Genomic DNA, 20187 nt, shown 5'->3' with positions numbered 1-20187 from the left:
TGACATTTTTATCTGTTATGCTTAAAATGAACTAAAATCTCAGATGTTCATCTACACCTACTGCAAATTCAACCTCTTGTGTGTTACCTGATCTCAAGCTTGGCTGCATACTATAAGCACCTATGGATACCTGGGTCTCACCCTAAAAGATGAAGGGCTATGGGGTACAACAGGTTGGAAATTGGGAATTTAAAATTCTGTAGGTAATTCTAATATGCAACAAAGTCACAAAAACACTTTTCACTATAATCCTATCTCTGCACCTTTAATCCTCTGTGATGGAATGATTAAGTGGATGTTTCCTCCTAATCAACAGTTAAATCTGAAAACAGCACCTTATTCTTAAATAATGTGCATGGGGATACATGGGGGGAAAAGGCTAAATTTGAACTCCTTGTTTTCATGAAAAACTTAAAAGATATTTTAACTGCAGGAAGTACTTCTCTTTAACAAACAAACCTACACATAAGACCTGTCGCCCACTTTAAGCTGTACAGTTCATGACTCCAGCAACATTTTCTTTTCCCGAAAACACTTGCAAAATATTAACAACAGCTGATACATTTGCGGAGTTTAGTAAGTCTAGATTTACATCAATGTCATTTTTAAAGACAAAGTTTCCATCCTTTTGATGCTCTTTTATCCATTATGGGGCAGGCCTCCAGCAGGTTTTTTTCTAGAGCTAATTTAACCCCACACTAGTGACTACTGCAAGATCTCTACAGAACGAAGGTTTTTCAACCAGGTTTCTCTACTCCAGCTGGTTTTAATTCAAAGGTCTTCCAGACCTGTGTTAGTTTTAAGAATCATTCAACCAGGGCACCTGGGTGGCTCGGTGGGTTAAAGCCTCTGCCTCTGCCTGGGGCCATGATTCCAGGGTCCTGGGATCCAGTCCCACATTGGGCTCTCTGCTCAGCAGGGAGCCTGATTCCTCCTCTCTCTCTCTGCCTGCCTCTCTACCTACTTGTGATCTCTGTCTGCCAAATAAATAAATAAAATCTTAAAAAAAAAAAAATCATTCAACCAACAGATTCGCTGTAATGTTCTTACCCTATTTGTTCTTTGCCTCACACAGTCTCACCCTATGTACATATACTTTAATATTCAACCAAAGTCTCAAAGTACAATATATTACTTTTACTCTATTGCTGTAACAAAATACCACAAACTTAGTAGCTTAGAACAAAAAAACATATTCTCTTACAGTTGTGGAGGTCTAAAATGGATCAACAAGCTTGCATTCTTTCTGGACACTCTTAGGGGAGAATTTGTTTCCTTGGCAAACTGCCTACATTCCTTGGCTCATGACCCCAACTTCAATCTTCAAAGCCAACAGTGGAGCATTTACCCATCTTCATCTTTCTTCCATCTTCACATCACCTTTTCCCTCTGACCCTCTTGTTTCTCTCTTATAAGGAAGGACCCCTGGATTACACTGAGCTGTTCTGGATAACCCAAGTTAATCTTCCCACACCAAAATCCTGATTAATCACACCATGTGATGTGACGTATTTACAAGTTCCAATAATTTGGCTATGAACATCTTTGGTCCTGAGGACCACTATTCAACCTACCACAAACCCTCAGCAAATTTTTAGACCTCTTTCACAATAGGTCCCACCACTTCATTATTCTTTCTACCACATCACAGCTGCTTTAATCTTCCTAAAATATGTTCCATGTTTCCCCTACTGTTTCAAGGTAGTCTCTCCACAATTTTTCTCACAGAGAACTTTTTTTTTTTAAAACCCAGAAAGCAATAATGAATCTCCCCCATTCCACGGCCGGTGGAGGGGGTGCACACGACGCACGACAACGACGACGACAACGACGTCGGACGGACACTGATTCCTAGAATATTACTGCTTGCTGATGTTTCATATCCACTGCACTACTCATGAATACTCTTGTGTTCAAAGAACCAATGTAGGGAAATACTACCTTATGTGTTTAAAATGCAATGGGGCCACACGAAATTGCTTTGGAGTAAGGAGAGTTTTGAGGCAAATAATGAGGGATATACTTTCACTGTATTTTCTTATGTGCTTTCTGAATTTTCTTTTTATGGTGTTTGACTCATGAAAAAACCCACAGCAACAGGAAATAAACTCCATGGTGGATAACTATGTAAAAGGTGGCAGCTATAATATGGTAAGTTAAGTGAGGAACTAAATGGAAGAGACTCCACATAAAAGCCCTATCCTAAAACGGGTGATTCTGTATGTCCTAATGGTATCATGAGAAGGGAGGCACAGCATAGATTTTATGGTCAGATCTTTGATGTTACTTCTTTATCAGATAGCACTAAAATGTTTGAATTTGGTCTCTCACCCTAAGGAGAGAAACAAATTTTCAGACTTAGGAATATCAACATTATTAAATTAGCACTGGCTCTCACAATCAGGTAAGATTCTGGAAAGATAGCCACAGCCTGCTGAAAATGCCAGAACTTAGTAAGAGGCTGGATGTTGCCTTTAATTATAAGCCTGGGTATCCAGGATGATTCAGCAGTATAATTATACCAATTATTTATCTATCTCCATAGCAGAAAGAGTTTATTAGGAGACTTTCAGAAATTAGACAACCTGATCAGTGTTCAGCTCTTGGCAAAGAATGACATTTCACCCCATTTTACGCACTTTGCTCCTGTGCAGTATGTCTGTTCACCTTAGAAATCATAACTCACCAGAAATCCTTCAGAAATAATCTGGTACTACTTACATTCCTGCAGAGTAAACTCTCCTTCAAACTCTCACTATTAACAAATTTGTTCTAATTATACATTACCAATTAACATATAAAGGAGGGAAAGTTTGTACAACGGGAATCTCTCTCTTGGTGCCAAACCAGTAAATTTACAATTAGCTTTAAAATCTATATGCTTCCTTCAATAATTATTCCCCAGACCTGGTGGTCAAACTTGGCTATGACGCTCTGAATAGAAACCACAGTGTCTATGTAAGAGACAGTAGGCCTAGTCCACTTAATATAAGTCAAGTTCTGTATTTTCCAATTTGCGTTTAAAAAAAAAATCAACTCTCAATGATCTTAGTGTTTCATAAGAACCTGTTCTTCCTTTTTCTTTTCTCCTCTATCACTTAACAAAAACCAAAGATAAAATTATTCATTTACTAAACTACTTTTCAATTTCTTGGTCTAAAAATACAGTTGACTCTAGCAGTTAATGATTTTAACATCTGTTGAAACCAAAAATTTGTAAAATTATGTCACTTACCACTTAATGTTTTAGATCTAATTGGAGGTAATCCCTTCTTCTGTCGTTCTTTCTCCCTTTCTCTCGCTCTCCTTTCACTTGAGTATGAACGTGATGACTTCCTCTTTCTTTCTCTTGAGCGTGAGCGTGATCGCTTTCTGTGTTTACGTTTTCGAGAACCAGACCGTGACCGAGACCTTCGTTTTCTGGGTGATCTACAAAAAAAAAAAAAAAAAAAAAAAAAGATCTTATTTTACTTCTAACAACAATATTATTCTTCTGTCAAACTTCTCACTTACAGGTAAAGGCGTGGGGGGGACACACACATATACACACACACACAAAAGGTTGTTTTATATTTAACTACCTCTTAAAAAATGTTTAAGCAGAATGAAGTATCAAACATGCATTTTCTCAAACCTATGTATTGCTCAAGCCCATACTGTAATAGATGTTTGTTTGCAATGATTCGTACTGATACCAGGAAGAAGAGAATCAGATTCTATCCAGTAAGTAGAATCCAGTAAGATTCTATCCAGTAATCCTTACTTTCTTTTCTTTAGTGTCCTCCAACTCATTTTTCAAGAAAGAGTCAAGAATAAGAATGAAAGACTAAAGAAAATTAAAAAATCCTTAGGTGATAAAGACACTATATTCTTAAAATTAGGAAACAGAGAATGTTTCCAACAAGGGCATTAGACCACTAAAGAATTCTGCTTGTAAGTTTTCAACTTCTAAAATTTCAAAGTGCTTGACTTTAAATACAGGTGTTGCTGAAAGTTTCTTCTTTTCCTGTCAACCATTCATCACTGTACTGCTTCAAAATGCTTAATAAGGAGGTTTGTTAAGACAAAGAAGCTGTTAAGATTTTAGCTCTAACACTGTATTTGCTTTGGCTAGATTACTCACTGAGCTGAGATGGGTTTATAGAGAGCAGAACTCACAGGCTCTCAATCACAAGAAGTAAATACAAGTAACTTCTTGAAACAAGTAAGAAATGACTAATAAGTCATCAAAGATACTGCCCTTCTTCCAGCATATACTGCTCAGATTTTCAGGGATATTTACACGCAGAAAATAGGTTATATTAATATTAAAGACTAATGACTTAAAGTTTTAAGACAATTTGTAGCAAATACAATATATATAAACTACATGAGAATTACCAGGTTAAGGAAACCTCAACTCAAATTTGAACAACATGTACATTAATGAGATTTAGCCATGTTGAAAAGTTAACAAAGAAAACTGTAAGATGTACTTTATAATAATCTGATACTATGCTTAATATTTATAAAAAAATTCTTGTAGTTTTATTTTTATGATCACTTTTGGTATTATTATAAGATGAAATAAAATCTAAGAAATACAATAGAATTTCTAACACTGTTCCTCTATAGCTTGACTGAACAGTTTTCAGAGGCAATAGTATCCTAAGCTGCCTATAATCATAATATTATTAACTAAAATCTGGTATAATCCCAAATCCAAGTCTTATTATATGGTTAATTGGCTACAATTAATGTATATTATTCAAATAATGGCCACAGATATACCCAATTAAAAGAAGACAAAGAATTCTTCTGTTTTTGAAATTGTGAATTACTTCTTTCTGGACAGTATGTCACCTTAAGAAAAACATTCCTTTAATCTTGATATAAAGACAGAGAGCCCACTTTTAAAAGTTCACACACAGCTACTCTTAAATATTATTGTAGAACCTTGAACGAGATCGTGAATGTGTTCTTGATCTTGAGCGAACAGCCACTTTCTTTGCTTCTTGTTCAAAGATCTCCTCTTCCACTCCATCTTGCCCTTCATCAATATCCATATCCTTGAAAATAAAATGGCTTATTGAGATGTAATATATACTTAAAATTCTGCCTTACAAAATATTCACCATAGCAGCATTAATGCCTAATATTAAGTAACATGGTCAGTATAGACCTTAAGTGTGAGGAAAAATTTAGGACATTATCATTATTTTGCATAAAAATAAAGTATTTTACATAAAATAAAAACATTTACCATATTTTATAATATTTTCCTCTAAATAATTTAGAATGTATGACCTAGAAAAACATTAACTTTTTACCTGTTGCTGAATATCTATAGAATCATCCAAATTTGCTTCAGGTTCAAGGAAGTGCTGCTGACTGCTCCCTTGTGATGGTGAGGCGGAATGCTCTGATCCAAATGTTCCCTCCTGACTATCCTGAGGGGTTGCCTATTGAGAATGTATACAAACACACAAACATTAAGAAATCATGCATATTATTACAACAGAATTTAAACATGCAAACGTCACAATTAAAGTTTTAAAAAGGAGCCCAACACATACAGAAATCCCACATTAAATCATCTATAATCAATCTCAAATCACACTTTTATACAAATCCAAGTTTACTTAAGAGCATGGGACACCTCTATAAAAGAGGGAGAAGGCTCAATTAGAAGGGTAAGATCAAGTAGCTCTTCAAATAAATTTTTAATTGTGGAAAATATAATCATTATACTTCCAAGAATAAAGGTATTACATCATAAAAAATATATAACAGCACTAAGTTAAATGAATCTAGAATTTCAACGGCAATCAGCATTTTTATAAAATACTATAATACTTTTAATGTGAAAGTACTTTAAAGAACTAAGTCATACATTAATGTGTAGAGGCAAAACAAAGCTTAAATATCATCATCAAATTAACTGATCTAGTAAACAGTTCTCAGTTTGGGCTTTCTCAACCTGTATTAGGAAGTACTCTGAAATATGGAATATATTTCAGAAACTAGTAAGAGTTAAGCAATGAAGACTAATTAAAGAAACGCTTAAAATTTGAAACTCCCCCCTCTTTTTTTTTGCTGGGACTAGATGTATAGCAACTTGATATAGTCATACTACTTATGTGATATTTAATAGTCTGAATCCAATTTAACAACTGCATATACTATGGTGTTAACTAAAAATAAGAAAACTAATTATGAAAACGTCTTCCCACATAAACTTTTCTAAAACATCTTTGCAGGTGTTCAAGATTAATAAAAAGAGTTACTGGTAGTACACAAGCTGGGAGATACTAAAATAATTAACAGGGAAGAGTAACTAAAAAATACTAGTCGCTTGTTACAAACTCTGTGATTGTGAACAAGTTACTTGAATTGTGAAATTCAGTCTCTTTATCTGTAAAGCACAGTGACTACAGACAACAATATTATAAACTTCAAAGTTGTTAAGAGACTAGAGCTAACTGTTCCCACCACAAAAAAATGATAGTTTTAGGACATGAGAGAAGTGTTAGCTTATTGCAATATATAAATGTATCAAATCACAATGTTATATACATTAGTTATGTATCTCAGTAAGATTTTTAAATTCTTATTCTAATGACATCTATCTGAAAGAAAAAGCATAAAAATTAAGAGCCAAAAAGAGCATTTAAAGAACTGTTCCAAGTTTCTCACTTTATAAAGGAACAGGTTCTCTAAGAATAAGTAACATTTTCAAGGTTTAGAAATAAATGAAAAGCTAAAGTAGAAAAGACTTCTGTGAAACAACTATTACATGCCACAGTGCTGGCCAAAACATCAGTAAGCAACCACTCTTCCCAAACAAACCAAACACATTTTAAGCAAAATCCTGGCTTACATCTTTAAAAGTATAGTAACAACAGAATTCTTAACACAGAAAGCTCCATCTGGAATCTAACTGGTCCTCAAGTTAGTATGCATATATTCTTCACATCATATTTTTCTTACTTCTCCATTTATCTTAAGCTTCATATTCCCCCCCACCCTTGTTTTTTACCCTTATTTTCCTATTTAATGGTTAATTCTTGGTATAACCAACCAAGATCCACTGCAATTAATTTTAGTATTTGAGTGTTACCCCTTTGGAAAGACTGTAATTTCATGACCTTTATCCTTTGCCTTTTTTTTTTTTTTTTTAAGCTTTATTCTTTCTTAGAGATCTTCTGAAAAACAAAGAGAAAATTTACTTCAAAATTCAACTAAGAGATGCCAGGGTCGCACAGTCAGTTAAGCAACCAACTCTTGACTTCTGCTTAGGTCATGATCTCAGGGTTTTGAGGTAAGCCCCCACTCTGGGCTCCACAGAAGTGCAAAGTCTGCTTAGGACTTTCTGCCCCTCTCCCTCTGTTCCCTCTGTGCAGTCACGTGCATGGGCTCTCTCTCAAAAAAATAACTATTAAAATAAAAATAAAAATTCAACTAAAAATTATCCTATTACCTTGCAATTAGCATTAGGTCCATTGGACCCTCTGCTGTATCTAAGACACGTTGTGAGATTTTAGAGGTCTTATTATCTTAAATACTGAAACATTTTGCTATTTCATCATCCCAAGAATAATTCTGTTATTATCCATTGATTATTCCCAATTATTTCAAGAAAGACTAAAATAATACAAAAAAGAAAAAGGAATGTAATTGCCTAGAAGGGTGATTCAGTAGTGAAATAAAATCATCACCCAGTTGTACTGCATTACCAAAAATACTGTATATTTCAAGAAAGTAAAAATAAGGCCGGAGACACTATCTTTGTAGTCTGCTTTATGCTTTCCTGGGAACATAGTTGAATAGATTTTTCCATTTCTGTACATAATGGTAAGGAGAAGAAAACTGACACAGGAATATATTTCATAATTAGTAAACAAAATAGTAGAACATTATGCAAAAAGGAATAGCATTCTAGATTCCAATGATTAGGTATTAGTTTAATACCTAAATGAACTATGAGTTTTCAGATGATCATAACCTAAATATATTTCTCAAACTCCCAAAACTGATGGCAGAAAAATGTGTCTCTAGGGACAAAAACCGGGTCTTTCCATCCACTTAGTCAGTTAATAGGAAGGACTTTATCTTGCAGTATTTTGCAACAAGAACCCAGACTGTTCTATTTTGCTAAAAGAATGTGTGACATTTGAATTTAATGGACACAAAAATGTTGACTACATTTCAATTATGTAAATTAAAACTGCTCATCAAGTATATCCCCCTATCTCTTTTAGTCTCACTTCTGTAAACTATCTGTGAGATGACTTCACATATATTTTAAAAGGATCCATTGGACCCAGGTGGCAAATGACAGCTTTACTGATACACTGGTATACATCCTTAGTATATATCCTGGGATACACTTCTAGTTTCTTCGATCATGTCCTCATGTAAAGCATCAATACTGAAAAAACAGAAGACAGAACACTGAATACTGAATAAAATACTGAAAAAATAGAAGGGTAACAGCAGCTAGCAGAGGCTTCTTTCAAAGTTGGATTAACACTCATGAAGTGTCACGTTTTGATCAGTTATAGACCCATGTTCCTCCATTTTTTTCTGTATAAGTGACAAGAAACACTGTTGAAAGCCTTACTGAAATTCACACATGCTAGGCCATAATCCTACAATTGCAGTACCATGAAATGTGATTTATGTGAGCCGAGATATCAAATCACTTAAAGCAACTCAAGGCTCTTAATATTATCACCCATCTTAGGTTTTATCATGTTCAATTCTACTCTTTCCATTATATACTCCTATATAAAAAAAATACTGAATCAAAGTAAGTTACATATGATAGCTCCTCATTATTAAGTGGCTATACCTTCCACAATCTTTCTATTCCTAACATTCTTTCAAAAGCCCTTTTTATGAGTCCTACCATTTTCATTATCAGTTATTTTGAGCTATAGCTTTCCTGACATCTTTTGAATATCCTGATAAAACAATTATCAATATCATGAACTAGAACTTACTTCAGACAAGGGCAATCATTCTCCTTCCAACAGGACTATTACTCCCTTCATAATTCAGCCACTCCTTGAAGTGCTCCATTTTCAGTGGTTTTCTATTGTTAGGGATACTAGATATCAACTCACATGCAGGTGTGGTCAGGGCTGCAATGAGTAGGGTGCCACTGGCAATCCCATTCCTTTAAGACACCCTAAGAACTTTTAGGTGGTCATAAGGAGCTCACTGGTAAACAAAAATGCTTCATTTTTCTGCATTATTTCACCTTATCTTCATCATATGAAAGCAACTGGTTTGGTAGAGACAATTACACAATTTATTAAATTTAATGGTTACCCTCTGATACACTACTTTCCAACCGAAAATTTGTCACAGGTTTTGAACACCATCTACCTGATTTATTAGAAAAGTTGCTTTTCTTTCACTACTCCCTTTTTTCAACACTCACTTTTGAACAACAAAAAGCTTTTAACAACATGTAATTCTTTCAAAAGGATCTAATTTTCTTAAAATTTTGAGATTATGTATTAACTAAGACCAGAGCTCTATTTTTCTTTGGTTGGTGAGATTCTTAAGACAGAATAACCCTGAAAAATGGAATGGGAAGAAATGAGAGATGCAAACCAACCATGAGCAATTCCTAATTATGGGAATATTATGGGAATATATGGAAATATATGGGAATGAGAGTTGCTGGAGGGGAGGTGGGTGAGGGGCTGGGGTAACTGAGTGACAGGCATTAAGGAGGGCACATGATGAGATGAGCAATGGGTGTTACGTGTAACTGACAAATTCCTGAACTCTACATCTGAAACTAATGCTGTATTATATTTTGGCTAACTGAATTTAAAGAACAAAAAAGAACAAAAAGAAAAATGTTCTCTCAAGTTCCTAGGAATTTTCACTTCAATAATTTGGTGTTAATTTTAAGAATACTACTTTGATTTTACCACTTCTTCTACAACTCCTGAAGGGAAACTGAAACTAAGACAATTAAAATCGCCACATTTACAAATGGACAAATCTGCCACTGGATAACCTCTTCCATCATAACTGCCCTTGCCTCTCTTAACAGCTCTGTGGTTTTTTAATTACATGACTGACAACTTGTTTCTTTTCATTGATTTACAATTTGTGTTTTTCTTTAAACAACGTCCAAATGTTCTACATTGTGCTCTACCTTTAAAGTTCCTGAATTCTCATGCAGATATATCTGCCTGACATGAAATATTGTAGTAGTAGATGTATCTACTCCAACCATTTCTATCAAAATTATTCCTTCAAAACAAGATACAGAATTCCATTTTCATAATACAAGTATATGTTCCAACCTTAGCAAATACCATTAATATCATTTCCTTACTATTTGATTTAAAAGGGAAAGTTCAGACCCCAGCAGTGTCCAAGGTTTGTTATCCCTCTAAACTAAAATAACTTTTCTCCTTTACTTCCACTGTTCTTCACCTGTACCTCTATTACAGTAACTAGAATTCTTCCCTGTGTTCATACAGATGTACATGCTCCATTAGAGAAGAGATTATTTGAGGCCAGATGCTTTTTTGTTCACCTGTGTTCATCTGTGTATATATCATTTGCCTACCAACGCACTGCTCATACTCTAAAAATGTTTGGAGTATGACTTAGTAAAGTTTTAGATATAAGGAAGAAGTGTGATTGGGCGGAATTTGAAAACACTCATGTTCTAAACAGTTCATACATGCAAGTATTTCTCAAATGGAGGAAAAACAGGCTTTGTAATGGATTAACCCTGCCTTTGAAGTTTGACAAATTTTATCAATTCTAAAGTATGATTCTTCTTCACACATTATCATCCCTGTAATTTATTAAGGTTCTTTTAACTCTGTAAGATGTACTTTTGAAGTGATTAAAAATTCTTAGCTGTACATAAAATAACAGTGTGTCTTGGAGCGCCTAGGTGGCTCAGTGGGTTAAGCCTCTGCCTTCGGCTCAGGTCATGATCTCAGGGTCCTGGGATCAAAGCCCCACATCGGGCTCTCTGTTCAGGAGGGAGCCTGCTTCCCCGCCTACTTGTGATCTCTCTCTCTCTCTCTGTCAAATAAATAAATAAAATCTTTAAAAAAAATTATATGTAAAAAAATAACAGTGTGTCTTAAGACTAATAATACATCTGATTAGCTATACAGTTTTGCAATGGATGTTTAATTTCATTACAGTACAATGAAAGTCAAAATGCTATCTCATAGCATTAAATGTAATGCAAGCCTCCTAAACTTCCTGCACACAGCAGCAGCCTAATTAAAGGAGTAATCTATTTTGCCATCATCACTCTCAAGAAAAGCAAAATTGTCTTGACCTTGCTTGATAGGGAACTGAGTGAAGAAAAGCACATGGAGTTTTAAGCTGTAATACCGAAACACCACCTCTGTTTTCTGTTCTCCACTGCTAGTGTACCAAGCACATGTATATATCCAGAACACATGCTGGTAACAGAAACGACTGTAAATGTTCTGAAAAGGCTGATCTTCCTAGTACTAGAACTGAAGAAAAATCACCATGCTTGAGAAACACCACTTTATAGAATGTAGATAGCAATAACACTAAAGACCACAAGATGGAGTTATAAACCTTTTGAGGCTGTTGCTGTTCTAGGAGCTGCTGTCTGAGATGTTCAAGGTTTTGCTGCTGTAGTTGTTCAGCTATCTGATGAAAAATGGAATTGTTCACAGATTCTGAAACATGAGAACTAGAAGGAAAAACAAGTAGAAATATATTTTAAAACACAGTAAAGATAATACAAAAATAACTGATTTTCAACCTCCCCCATGCCAATTAAATGAAACAGACTCCACTACAATGTTTACTTTTGAAATAGTAACAGAAAATGGAATACCTCAGAACATTAATATGTTAAAAGAGAAAGATACTCTCCAATAATCTTTCAACAGGTGGATAACATGTTAAAGATACTCTGATAGAAGATCTGTTATTATGGTCTCATACTATTAAATACATATAAATTAGTATTTTTTACATTAGAGCACTTTAAGAAAATTTCAATGAAACATATAAAAACAGTTAAAAGTATCTAAACATTGTCACTTTAACTCCTTCTCTAACTATAAGATAGTGGGAGAAATGGTCTATCAATCAGTACATGTGAAATCAACAATTGTAATTGACCATAAACTTTACAAAACTAATCTGCTTTCTTTAGAAAAGCATTCACATTATTAGGTATGTTAACAGAAACAGTACTTAGATAAGAGGAAATAATAATTTAACTATACTCTGGGAAATTCACACCTGGAATACACCTGGAATTCTGGGTGCCACAAGGTAAGACATGAACAAAAAAGAGGGCATCCCAAAAGGGGCAATCAGGATGGTGAGAAGTCTTGAAACAGTTGAAAAAAAGTGTACTTCATCTGGAGCAAATAAACCTAAGGGGAAGAATGATACCTAACTTCAAATATTGTAAAGGCTAGGTCTCAAAAGATAATGGAGCAAATTTGTTTCCTTGCTTCAGAATGCAAAACGGATCAGTGTGTATAAAGTAAATCAAGCAGGATTCAATAACAAAGATTATTTAACTTGTCATCATAGAAGGCATTAAAACATTATAAAAATACCCTATCAGAACCATTAAAGGAGATTCTTAACGTTGTTCAGGACACTGATCTACACAATCTCAAATGTTTCTCCTCTAACTTCGTAAATCATAATCCAAAGTATTAGATTTTAATTTTTCAAGTAAAATCTCTTTACCAAAAGGACGTATGTATTTTCTGTATTATATAAATACATTTTAAGACCTATTATCCCAATATATAAATTAATGGGCTCTGCTTGAAACACGATTCCCAGAGGCATTCCCTCCATTCATCATCCTCCATCCTCCCTCCTGCCACGCCCCCATTCTCCAACATCCTCTCCCCCACTGGTCCTTTCTCAAACCTGCAAGAACCTAAGGCTACACAGAACTGCTTGGGAAAAGAAAATCACTGATCTAAATAAAAATGTACACACCATTATCTTTGAAAAAAACAAAATCCCTACAGTCCCAATCCTTACTTCTGATTAGTAGGATTCACTCCCAGAATTCAGGAGAATTCCTAGAAGTGGACACTGACACTAGAAGCAAGCCTCTTTCCTATTATTTCAAATATTCATACAATTGAATAAAATGCCTAATACAGATATAGAAAATATCACAACTATATCAACATCTACTAATTCTCCTATAAAAAATTTTGATATATCCCAAATATTTGCAAAGATCTGAGAAAGGAGCCAAAATAAATAGGGAGGCAACAAGACAGCAACTCTAACCATCTTTCTGGAACGTTAGAACTCAACAGCCTGAAATTTTATCCCAACTTATTCAAAGTATACTTGGTAGTTCAGACAGCAATGTCCCATCCAATGTTTATAATAATAATGGAAAAAATTATGGAAATAAAGAAAAAAAAAAAACAATTCTTACAGTTGAGAGGCTGAAATTTCCTTTTTGGGTTCTTCACTATGCTCAGAATCTTCCCCAAAATCAAACCTATCCATCAACTTCTAAGTCGGGGGCGGGGGGGGGGGGGGGGGAGAAAAAGACAAATTAAAAGGTGCTTCACACAAAAATAAGTAACAAATGCTATTCTGAATGTCAATGTCATCCCATTAATTTACCTCTATCACATTAATACATAAATGTTTTATACAATTTTATGCTATGCTATAATAAAGCATTTGAGTGAATCTTTAAAGTACTTTGATGTACACTGCCTTATATAACAAAACAAATCACAATACAGGATAAATACTAATGCTCTACAGAAGAGAAGATGGGATTAAAATAATTAAATGGCTTGCCAATAGTAATAAAGCTTGATTAAAAAAAAACATCTAGATCTGTAATCAGTGGATCTATTCCTAGTACATTTCTCTTCTTAGGATGGTCAACTGTCTTCCCAAGGATCAATTTAAAGGTTTTTTTATGTGGTTTAGCTATTTTTTTTTTTAAAGTAGGCTCCATGCCCAGTAGGGAGCCCAATGTAAGGCTTGAACTCACAACCCTGAGATCAAGACCTGAGCTGATATCAAAAGTTGGATGCTTAACTGACTGAGTCACCCAGGTGACCCCCATGTGGTTTAGCTATTAAATTTTCAATTAAGCTAACAGATAAAAATGTCAAAGTAGTATAATAAATCAGTATTTATTTTCCTAAAAAAACATAGTAGCAGAAACAAAAATAATATGTGTAACACTTCCAAGGTATTTTAATGTTCTCATACTTAATAAGAACATTGAGGCAATCCTACTACAAATTATACATGAAAGACTTTCAACTTTAAAACCACTATCCTTTATAGTTAGGCCTAATTTATAAAGCACAGTGGTTTTAAAGTTGAAAATATATATATTATACAGTAGAGTGCATACTGTGATAGTTCTATAATAAAATATAATGTACAGAATTAGAATCCACACAATAGCATATAGACTTTAATACTTCTTACAGAACAAATCTAGTAACTTAATTTCTACCTTGTTGAAAGCCACTCCCTGTTCCAAGGGGTTCAGGGTGTTGGCTGCCGCAGCTGCAGCCGTGAGCTGTGCTGTGAGAGCCTGCAACTGCACAACAAGACCAGCGTCCAGGGCCTGCAGAATCGAAGGCTGAGGCTTCTGCTGCTGTAGCTGTAAAGTTTGTATTAACTGCTGAAGCTGAAGGAGAAGAAAGGAAAATTATTACAAACAGATACTGGGTTTTATCTGTAAGAATGCCAATCTTAAAAAAAAAAAAGAATGCCAATCTTTTAGTGAAAAAGGTTCACTGTTGCACAGTCTTTGGAGATCAAGAGAAAACAGATACTAATTCAAAATAAGGTAGTTTTTTAAAAAAATATTTTGTTGTGTGTGCCATCTTTAATAGTCCTTAATAAGTCTGTCTTGCTTCTGGAAAGCCAGAGAACTTTAAGCCAAATAAAGTGGTCATACAATGTCAGATAAAGAATTCATTACATACAGACTGATTTTTTTCACTAAGCTTTTCTTTTAAAGATTTTATTTATTTATTCAGAGTGCGGGCGCAAGCCGGGAGTGGGCCAATGGGAGAGAGAGTCCCAAGCAGAACGCGTGCTGAGCGTGGAACCCAAAGCGGGGCTCCTGAAGGGGGGTTCCACACAGGGCTTGAACCCATGACCCTGAGATCGCAAGCTGAGCCAAAACCAAGGGCTGGAAGCTCCACTGACTGAGGCACCCAGGTGCCCCATCACTAAGCTTCCACTGCTTCTTCAATTAACTCCCTGATCTCTGTAATGAAACAAAACAAAACAACAACAACAACAACAAACAAGCACTGACAACAACTGCTTTTGCTAGCTTCCAGATTACCATCAGGTAACACATTTCCCGAAAGCAGGAAAGGCAGGTAAGAAATCTGCGTCTTGGGGCACTGTGAAACTAAGGAAACCGAAAGTGAACAGGGCCGGTAAGAGCCGAAATCAAATCCCTGTTCCTTCTATTCATCCATCCTCCTAAAAACCGGAAACAACAGTAAGATCCTGAAGGTCGTTCACAGTTAAGTAAACCCTACAAACATCTCAGAAGTAATTAACCCTTTCCTAATCGAGATCCAAATCTGACTTAAATCTGAAAATGAGCAACTTACAAGAGTAATAGACATGTGTACTGTTTAGGCGAAGATTCACTTACAGTGGGGAAGATACAAAAGCCATCCCAGATGAAAGCAATTTCATGCCCATCTCAAACAGCTCCATTAAGAAACAAACTAGAGTCATTCGGCTACCAAATTAACTCTAACTACAAACTACGAGTATGAGAGCAAAGAAAATAATACCAAATCATAGGATAGCTTAGTTACTGCTCTGAAGAAGCCCCAGAACAGATAGGATGGTGAGAGGGAGGAAGAAAAGGAGTAAAAAAGGGAGGGAGAGGAAGAAGGGGCGGAGGGGGAAAGAGAGAAGAGGATTAATGTCGTATTTTCTCCTTTACACATTTTAACTACTCCTTTTGACATCGGCATTTTTCCAGATAGCACTACCACTGTTTCAGTCAGGTTCAAACCAGTGTGGCATCCTACTTTGCTTCTACTCTATCAATTACTAGGTCTTCTTAACTTTCTTTGCACTACTTCTTCTGGAAAAATCACTTCTCCTGCCACAAGTATTTATTTTAATAAGTATCTTTTAAAATGAGAATATTTGCTTTATGAATTATTTTCAAAATATTAGCAATCACAAGACTAAAATTAATAATTTGATAATTTTATCTAATATCCAATTCAGTTTCCCAATTGACCCCCAAAACGGAGAAACTGGATCTAATCTAAGACAATAACTAAATTAGGTTTTACATGTTTAAAACTCTAGGACTAAAAAGGACTAAAAAGTCCCTTTTTTCTGAAGAGTGTCCTTTTAAGAAGGTCTGCTACCCTATTTCTCACATACCTATTACTTCCCTTTTATCATTCTTAGCAAAACTAAAATACTTCCTATCCCTAGGCTTCTCGCCTCTCCCACCCACTAAAGTACGATTCAGATCGATGACTTCAATATGAAAAAGTTCCCCACTGCTTAGCGTATGAACTCCTTGTTTTTCAGCCCATCATTTCCATCTTTTGAAACCAGATCCACACTTAGGTCTACCATGTCAACTCCGTCATCATTAACTTACATGCACAGGCCATCTAACCTTCCAAACATCTCAACTCTGAAAGAGCTTTGCATATCCAACACTGTTATGCCTCCCTACACTATTCACTCATTCTACAGAAATGTACCAAACGTCTGTTACAACCTAAACACTGGAGACACAGCAGTGAACAAAACAAATGAAAAAAATTCTCATCCTTCTAGAGCATATATTCTGGTGGGAAGAGATAGAGAATAAATAAAATAGTTGTATAATGTAACAGAAAGAAAGTAGGTGATACAAAAAAGGAGCACAGGGGAATGAAAGAATGTGCAGTTTTAAGTCACTTTTTCAAGGCTTTACTAAGGTGACATTTAATAAAAAACTCGAAGTGGCTGAAACCTCATGAATATTTAGGAAAAGAGTTCAGGGGGGAAGAGGGGTCTTATTACACAGATCACAATTAATTTGGTTTTTAAAGGACAGGTAAAGAAAGGAGATGCAAAGAATGGACTATCCTCAAACCCTACCATGACAGTTTCACTTCAAATAGCACTTCCTCAAAAACACCTTCTCTTGGCAACCCTCTCTAATCTGACCCCTTTTCCCAAACCCAGTCACTTTAAAAACTTACCCTGTTTTAAGTCATGTATCACCATCTAAACAAAGTTTTATACTTTTTTATATTTTTCTCCCCTAACATAGAAAGACATCTTTCCTAGGAGAGAGGACATCCCTGTCTTGTTACTGGAGTAACACCTAATAATGTTTGCACAAATTATGTACTAAGTCAATATTTTGGTATGAAATGAAGTTTTTATAAAACAGTGCAGAGGGGCGCCTGGGTGGATCAGTGGGTTAAGCCTCTGCCTTTGGCTCAGGTCATGATCTCAGGGTCCTGGGGTCAAGCCCCACATCAGGCTCTCTGCTCAGGAGGGGGCCTGCTTCCCCCTCTCTCTCTGCCTGCCTACTTGTGATGTCTCTCTCTGTGAAATAAAAAAATACAATCTAAAAAAAAAGTGCATAAAACAATGCCTTACTAAATGAAAAAGCAAGTTACAGAGTAGTATCCATAGTGTGATCTCATTTTTACAGAAATAACATATTCTTAAGGTGGTACAGTATTAAAAAAATACATTAAGAAAATAATGAGTTCTAAATCACTGTTGATTTAACAAAAAAAAACTGCTCACCTGTTGGCCTTGAGGACTTTGTAAGATTTGAGCTACTGCTGCAAGTGTATCTGTGTTTGTTATCTGAGACACCCACGGATCCGGCAGACCTTGGACCACATTGGCTGGAGTAACAGGTGTCACAGGAGTTCCTTTTAATAAGACATCACACCCACCCAAATAAATACGTAAGTAAATAAAAGTAAGACTTGGAAAGGTAGAGAGATTTGCTTTGACACTTTCATAAAATATATACAAATTTAGATGTTTTTATTTTATTGTCTAATTACAGAATTAGATAGATTGGGGGAAAAAAAAAAAAAAACACCAAAAGGATCTGTCCACACTTGTCCTCATTAACTAAACTACTACTTTAAAGAAGCCTACAATACTTAGAAATCTTTAAAAATCTTACTACAGAAGAAAATTGAAGGACATGAGGAAATGTTAAAAATATAGTCATTTATTAGAAAACAATATGTATAATATAAAACTATTTTTCTTTAAAAATGGATGTGTATGTGTACAGACACAGACAAACACAACAAAAACTAAATATATACCAAATGTTAATTTCTGAACTATGGTACAAATTCTAAAATGTCATTAAAATACACTTTAAAAAACAAGATTTTGAGATTATTACTAAAGCATTCTTGGCTCCAGTAGATAATTTTTTTCAGGGTTCCTTATAAATATTAAGTTCCCCTACTATACTACAATTTGATTTACATGCAAGTTTATGGACAGCCTAAATAGGAAAAAACATAAGTGACATACCATTTTCCCAAAGGTCACTATATTTATGCTTCTAGGATTTCAAATATTCAGCTTTTTAATTTTTAGAAAAGAATTATACACAAATATAAATTCTCAGTTTATTTTTTCTTCAAATTACATTTCCTTTCAATTACTTAATGCTAGATAAATTCTCCTACACTGTCAAATTGTTACTTTTTAAATGAATAATCACTGGGTGGGGCGGCAGGGGGCAGAATATTTAGAAAACAAATCTCTATCAAGGTAACATACCTGGGGTGTTGCTCATAGCAGCAGTAGTACTGGCCAACACAGGTGTGACAACCGGGGGAGGAATCCCTGCTGCCATGTCCAAAAGAGGCTGAATAATCTCACTCTTAAACACATTATTCTTCTGCCATAAGTTTAATACTCTCACTATTTTACTCTAGAAGAAAAAAGAAAAATGACACTTTGATTTTTTTGCTTGCAAAACAGCACAGTCATTTCACAGAGACTATTCAAACAGTGGATGGGAAGGATAGATTAAAATACTTTTACTGTAGTACTTCCCACCCCTGAAATCATGTTTCTGTAATTCTGATTTGCTAATCTTAAAACACTTGAAAGAAAAATGTTCATTTTGATAAATACACAAGATAAATGAGAGCTACATTTCACAGACGAGAGGAATGGCAACTAGGTTTCAGCTTCTATGTGAGGTCTAATGAGATCGATGGAGAGGTTTTCCTGCAGACTGTATAAGCTGCTGAGGTGATCAGGATTTACCTCAGCACCAAAGCTATACTGTCAGGTGATTTTAACTTCATGTTTTAAACAAATAACAAACTTCAAGACAAAGTCCTTATCTAATAGGACTTTTTTTTATGATTTTATTTATTTATTAGAGAGATAGAGAGCACAAGTAGGCAGAGCAGTAGGTAGAGGGAGAGGGAAAAGAGGCTCTCCACTGAGCAGGGAACCCGATGCAGGGCTCGATTCCAGGACCCAGGGATCAAAACCGAACTGAATGAAGGCAGCTGCTTCAGTTCAGCCGACTGGGCCACCCAGGCGGCCCCTAACATGACTTTTTAAAACTTTATTATTGCACTCAATCCTATGAGAAGAGTAAACAAAATTTCCAAATCAGTATCCCAAAATATGTAAGTTTCTAATACCTTTGAGCATATATAAAGAAACCTTTTTTATTCTCTTTCAGGGTCCAAAGTCTTTTTACATGGTACAGAATATTTATTCATTCAGATCTAGAAGACTTACTAGTGTGGTTACCCACACTACCAAAACTCTACCACAATAAAAGAATTTTAAAATGCAGAAATTCATTTTAGACCCAAAGCGCCTCCAGATTTAAAATGAGGGGGTGGAAAACAATTTACCATGCTAATGGACATCAAAAGAAAGCTGAGGTGGCAATCCTTGTATCAGACAAATTGGATTTTAAGCCAAAGCCTATAATAAGAGGTGAGGAAGGACACTGTATCTACTTTAAAGGTCTGTGCAAAAAGAAGCTCTAACAATTTTAAATATCTATGCCCCTAACACGATAGCAGCCAATTATATAAACCAATTAATAACAAAAATCAAAGAAACACATTAACAATAATACAATAATAGTAGGGGATTTTAACACCCCCCTCACTGAAATGGACAGGT

At 35.1% G+C, this 20187-nt stretch overlaps 1 protein-coding gene across 7 annotated transcripts in view; it reads right to left on the bottom strand.

The window, feature by feature from the left end:
• Positions 1-20187, bottom strand: part of SCAF8 (SR-related CTD associated factor 8) — a 220414-nt gene that overhangs the window by 150712 nt on the left and 49515 nt on the right. For 6 of the 7 annotated variants that reach the window (XR_004380172.1, XM_032836416.1, XM_032836412.1 and 3 more), the window contains 8 exons: positions 18808-18961; positions 17797-17927; positions 14498-14674; positions 13445-13524; positions 11587-11704; positions 5310-5441; positions 4936-5048; positions 3236-3429 (listed from right to left, as the gene is read on the bottom strand). Coding sequence is in view for 6 of the 7 variants with exons in the window: in XM_032836416.1 (XP_032692307.1) it covers positions 3236-3429; positions 4936-5048; positions 5310-5441; positions 11587-11704; positions 13445-13524; positions 14498-14674; positions 17797-17927; positions 18808-18961 (1099 nt within the window). In the remaining variant the exon portion in view is untranslated. The remainder of the gene's footprint in view (positions 1-3235; positions 3430-4935; positions 5049-5309; positions 5442-11586; positions 11705-13444; positions 13525-14497; positions 14675-17796; positions 17928-18807; positions 18962-20187) is intronic. The other variant, XM_032836413.1, reaches the window with a different exon arrangement.

Source organism: Lontra canadensis, unplaced genomic scaffold (genome assembly GCF_010015895.1).
Source record: "Lontra canadensis isolate GAN:19392208 unplaced genomic scaffold, GSC_riverotter_1.0 scaffold92, whole genome shotgun sequence".
Lineage (NCBI taxonomy): Eukaryota > Metazoa > Chordata > Mammalia > Carnivora > Mustelidae > Lontra > Lontra canadensis.
The sequence above is the reverse complement of the archived record's forward strand: the minus strand, read 5'-3'. Positions and strand labels throughout refer to the sequence as shown.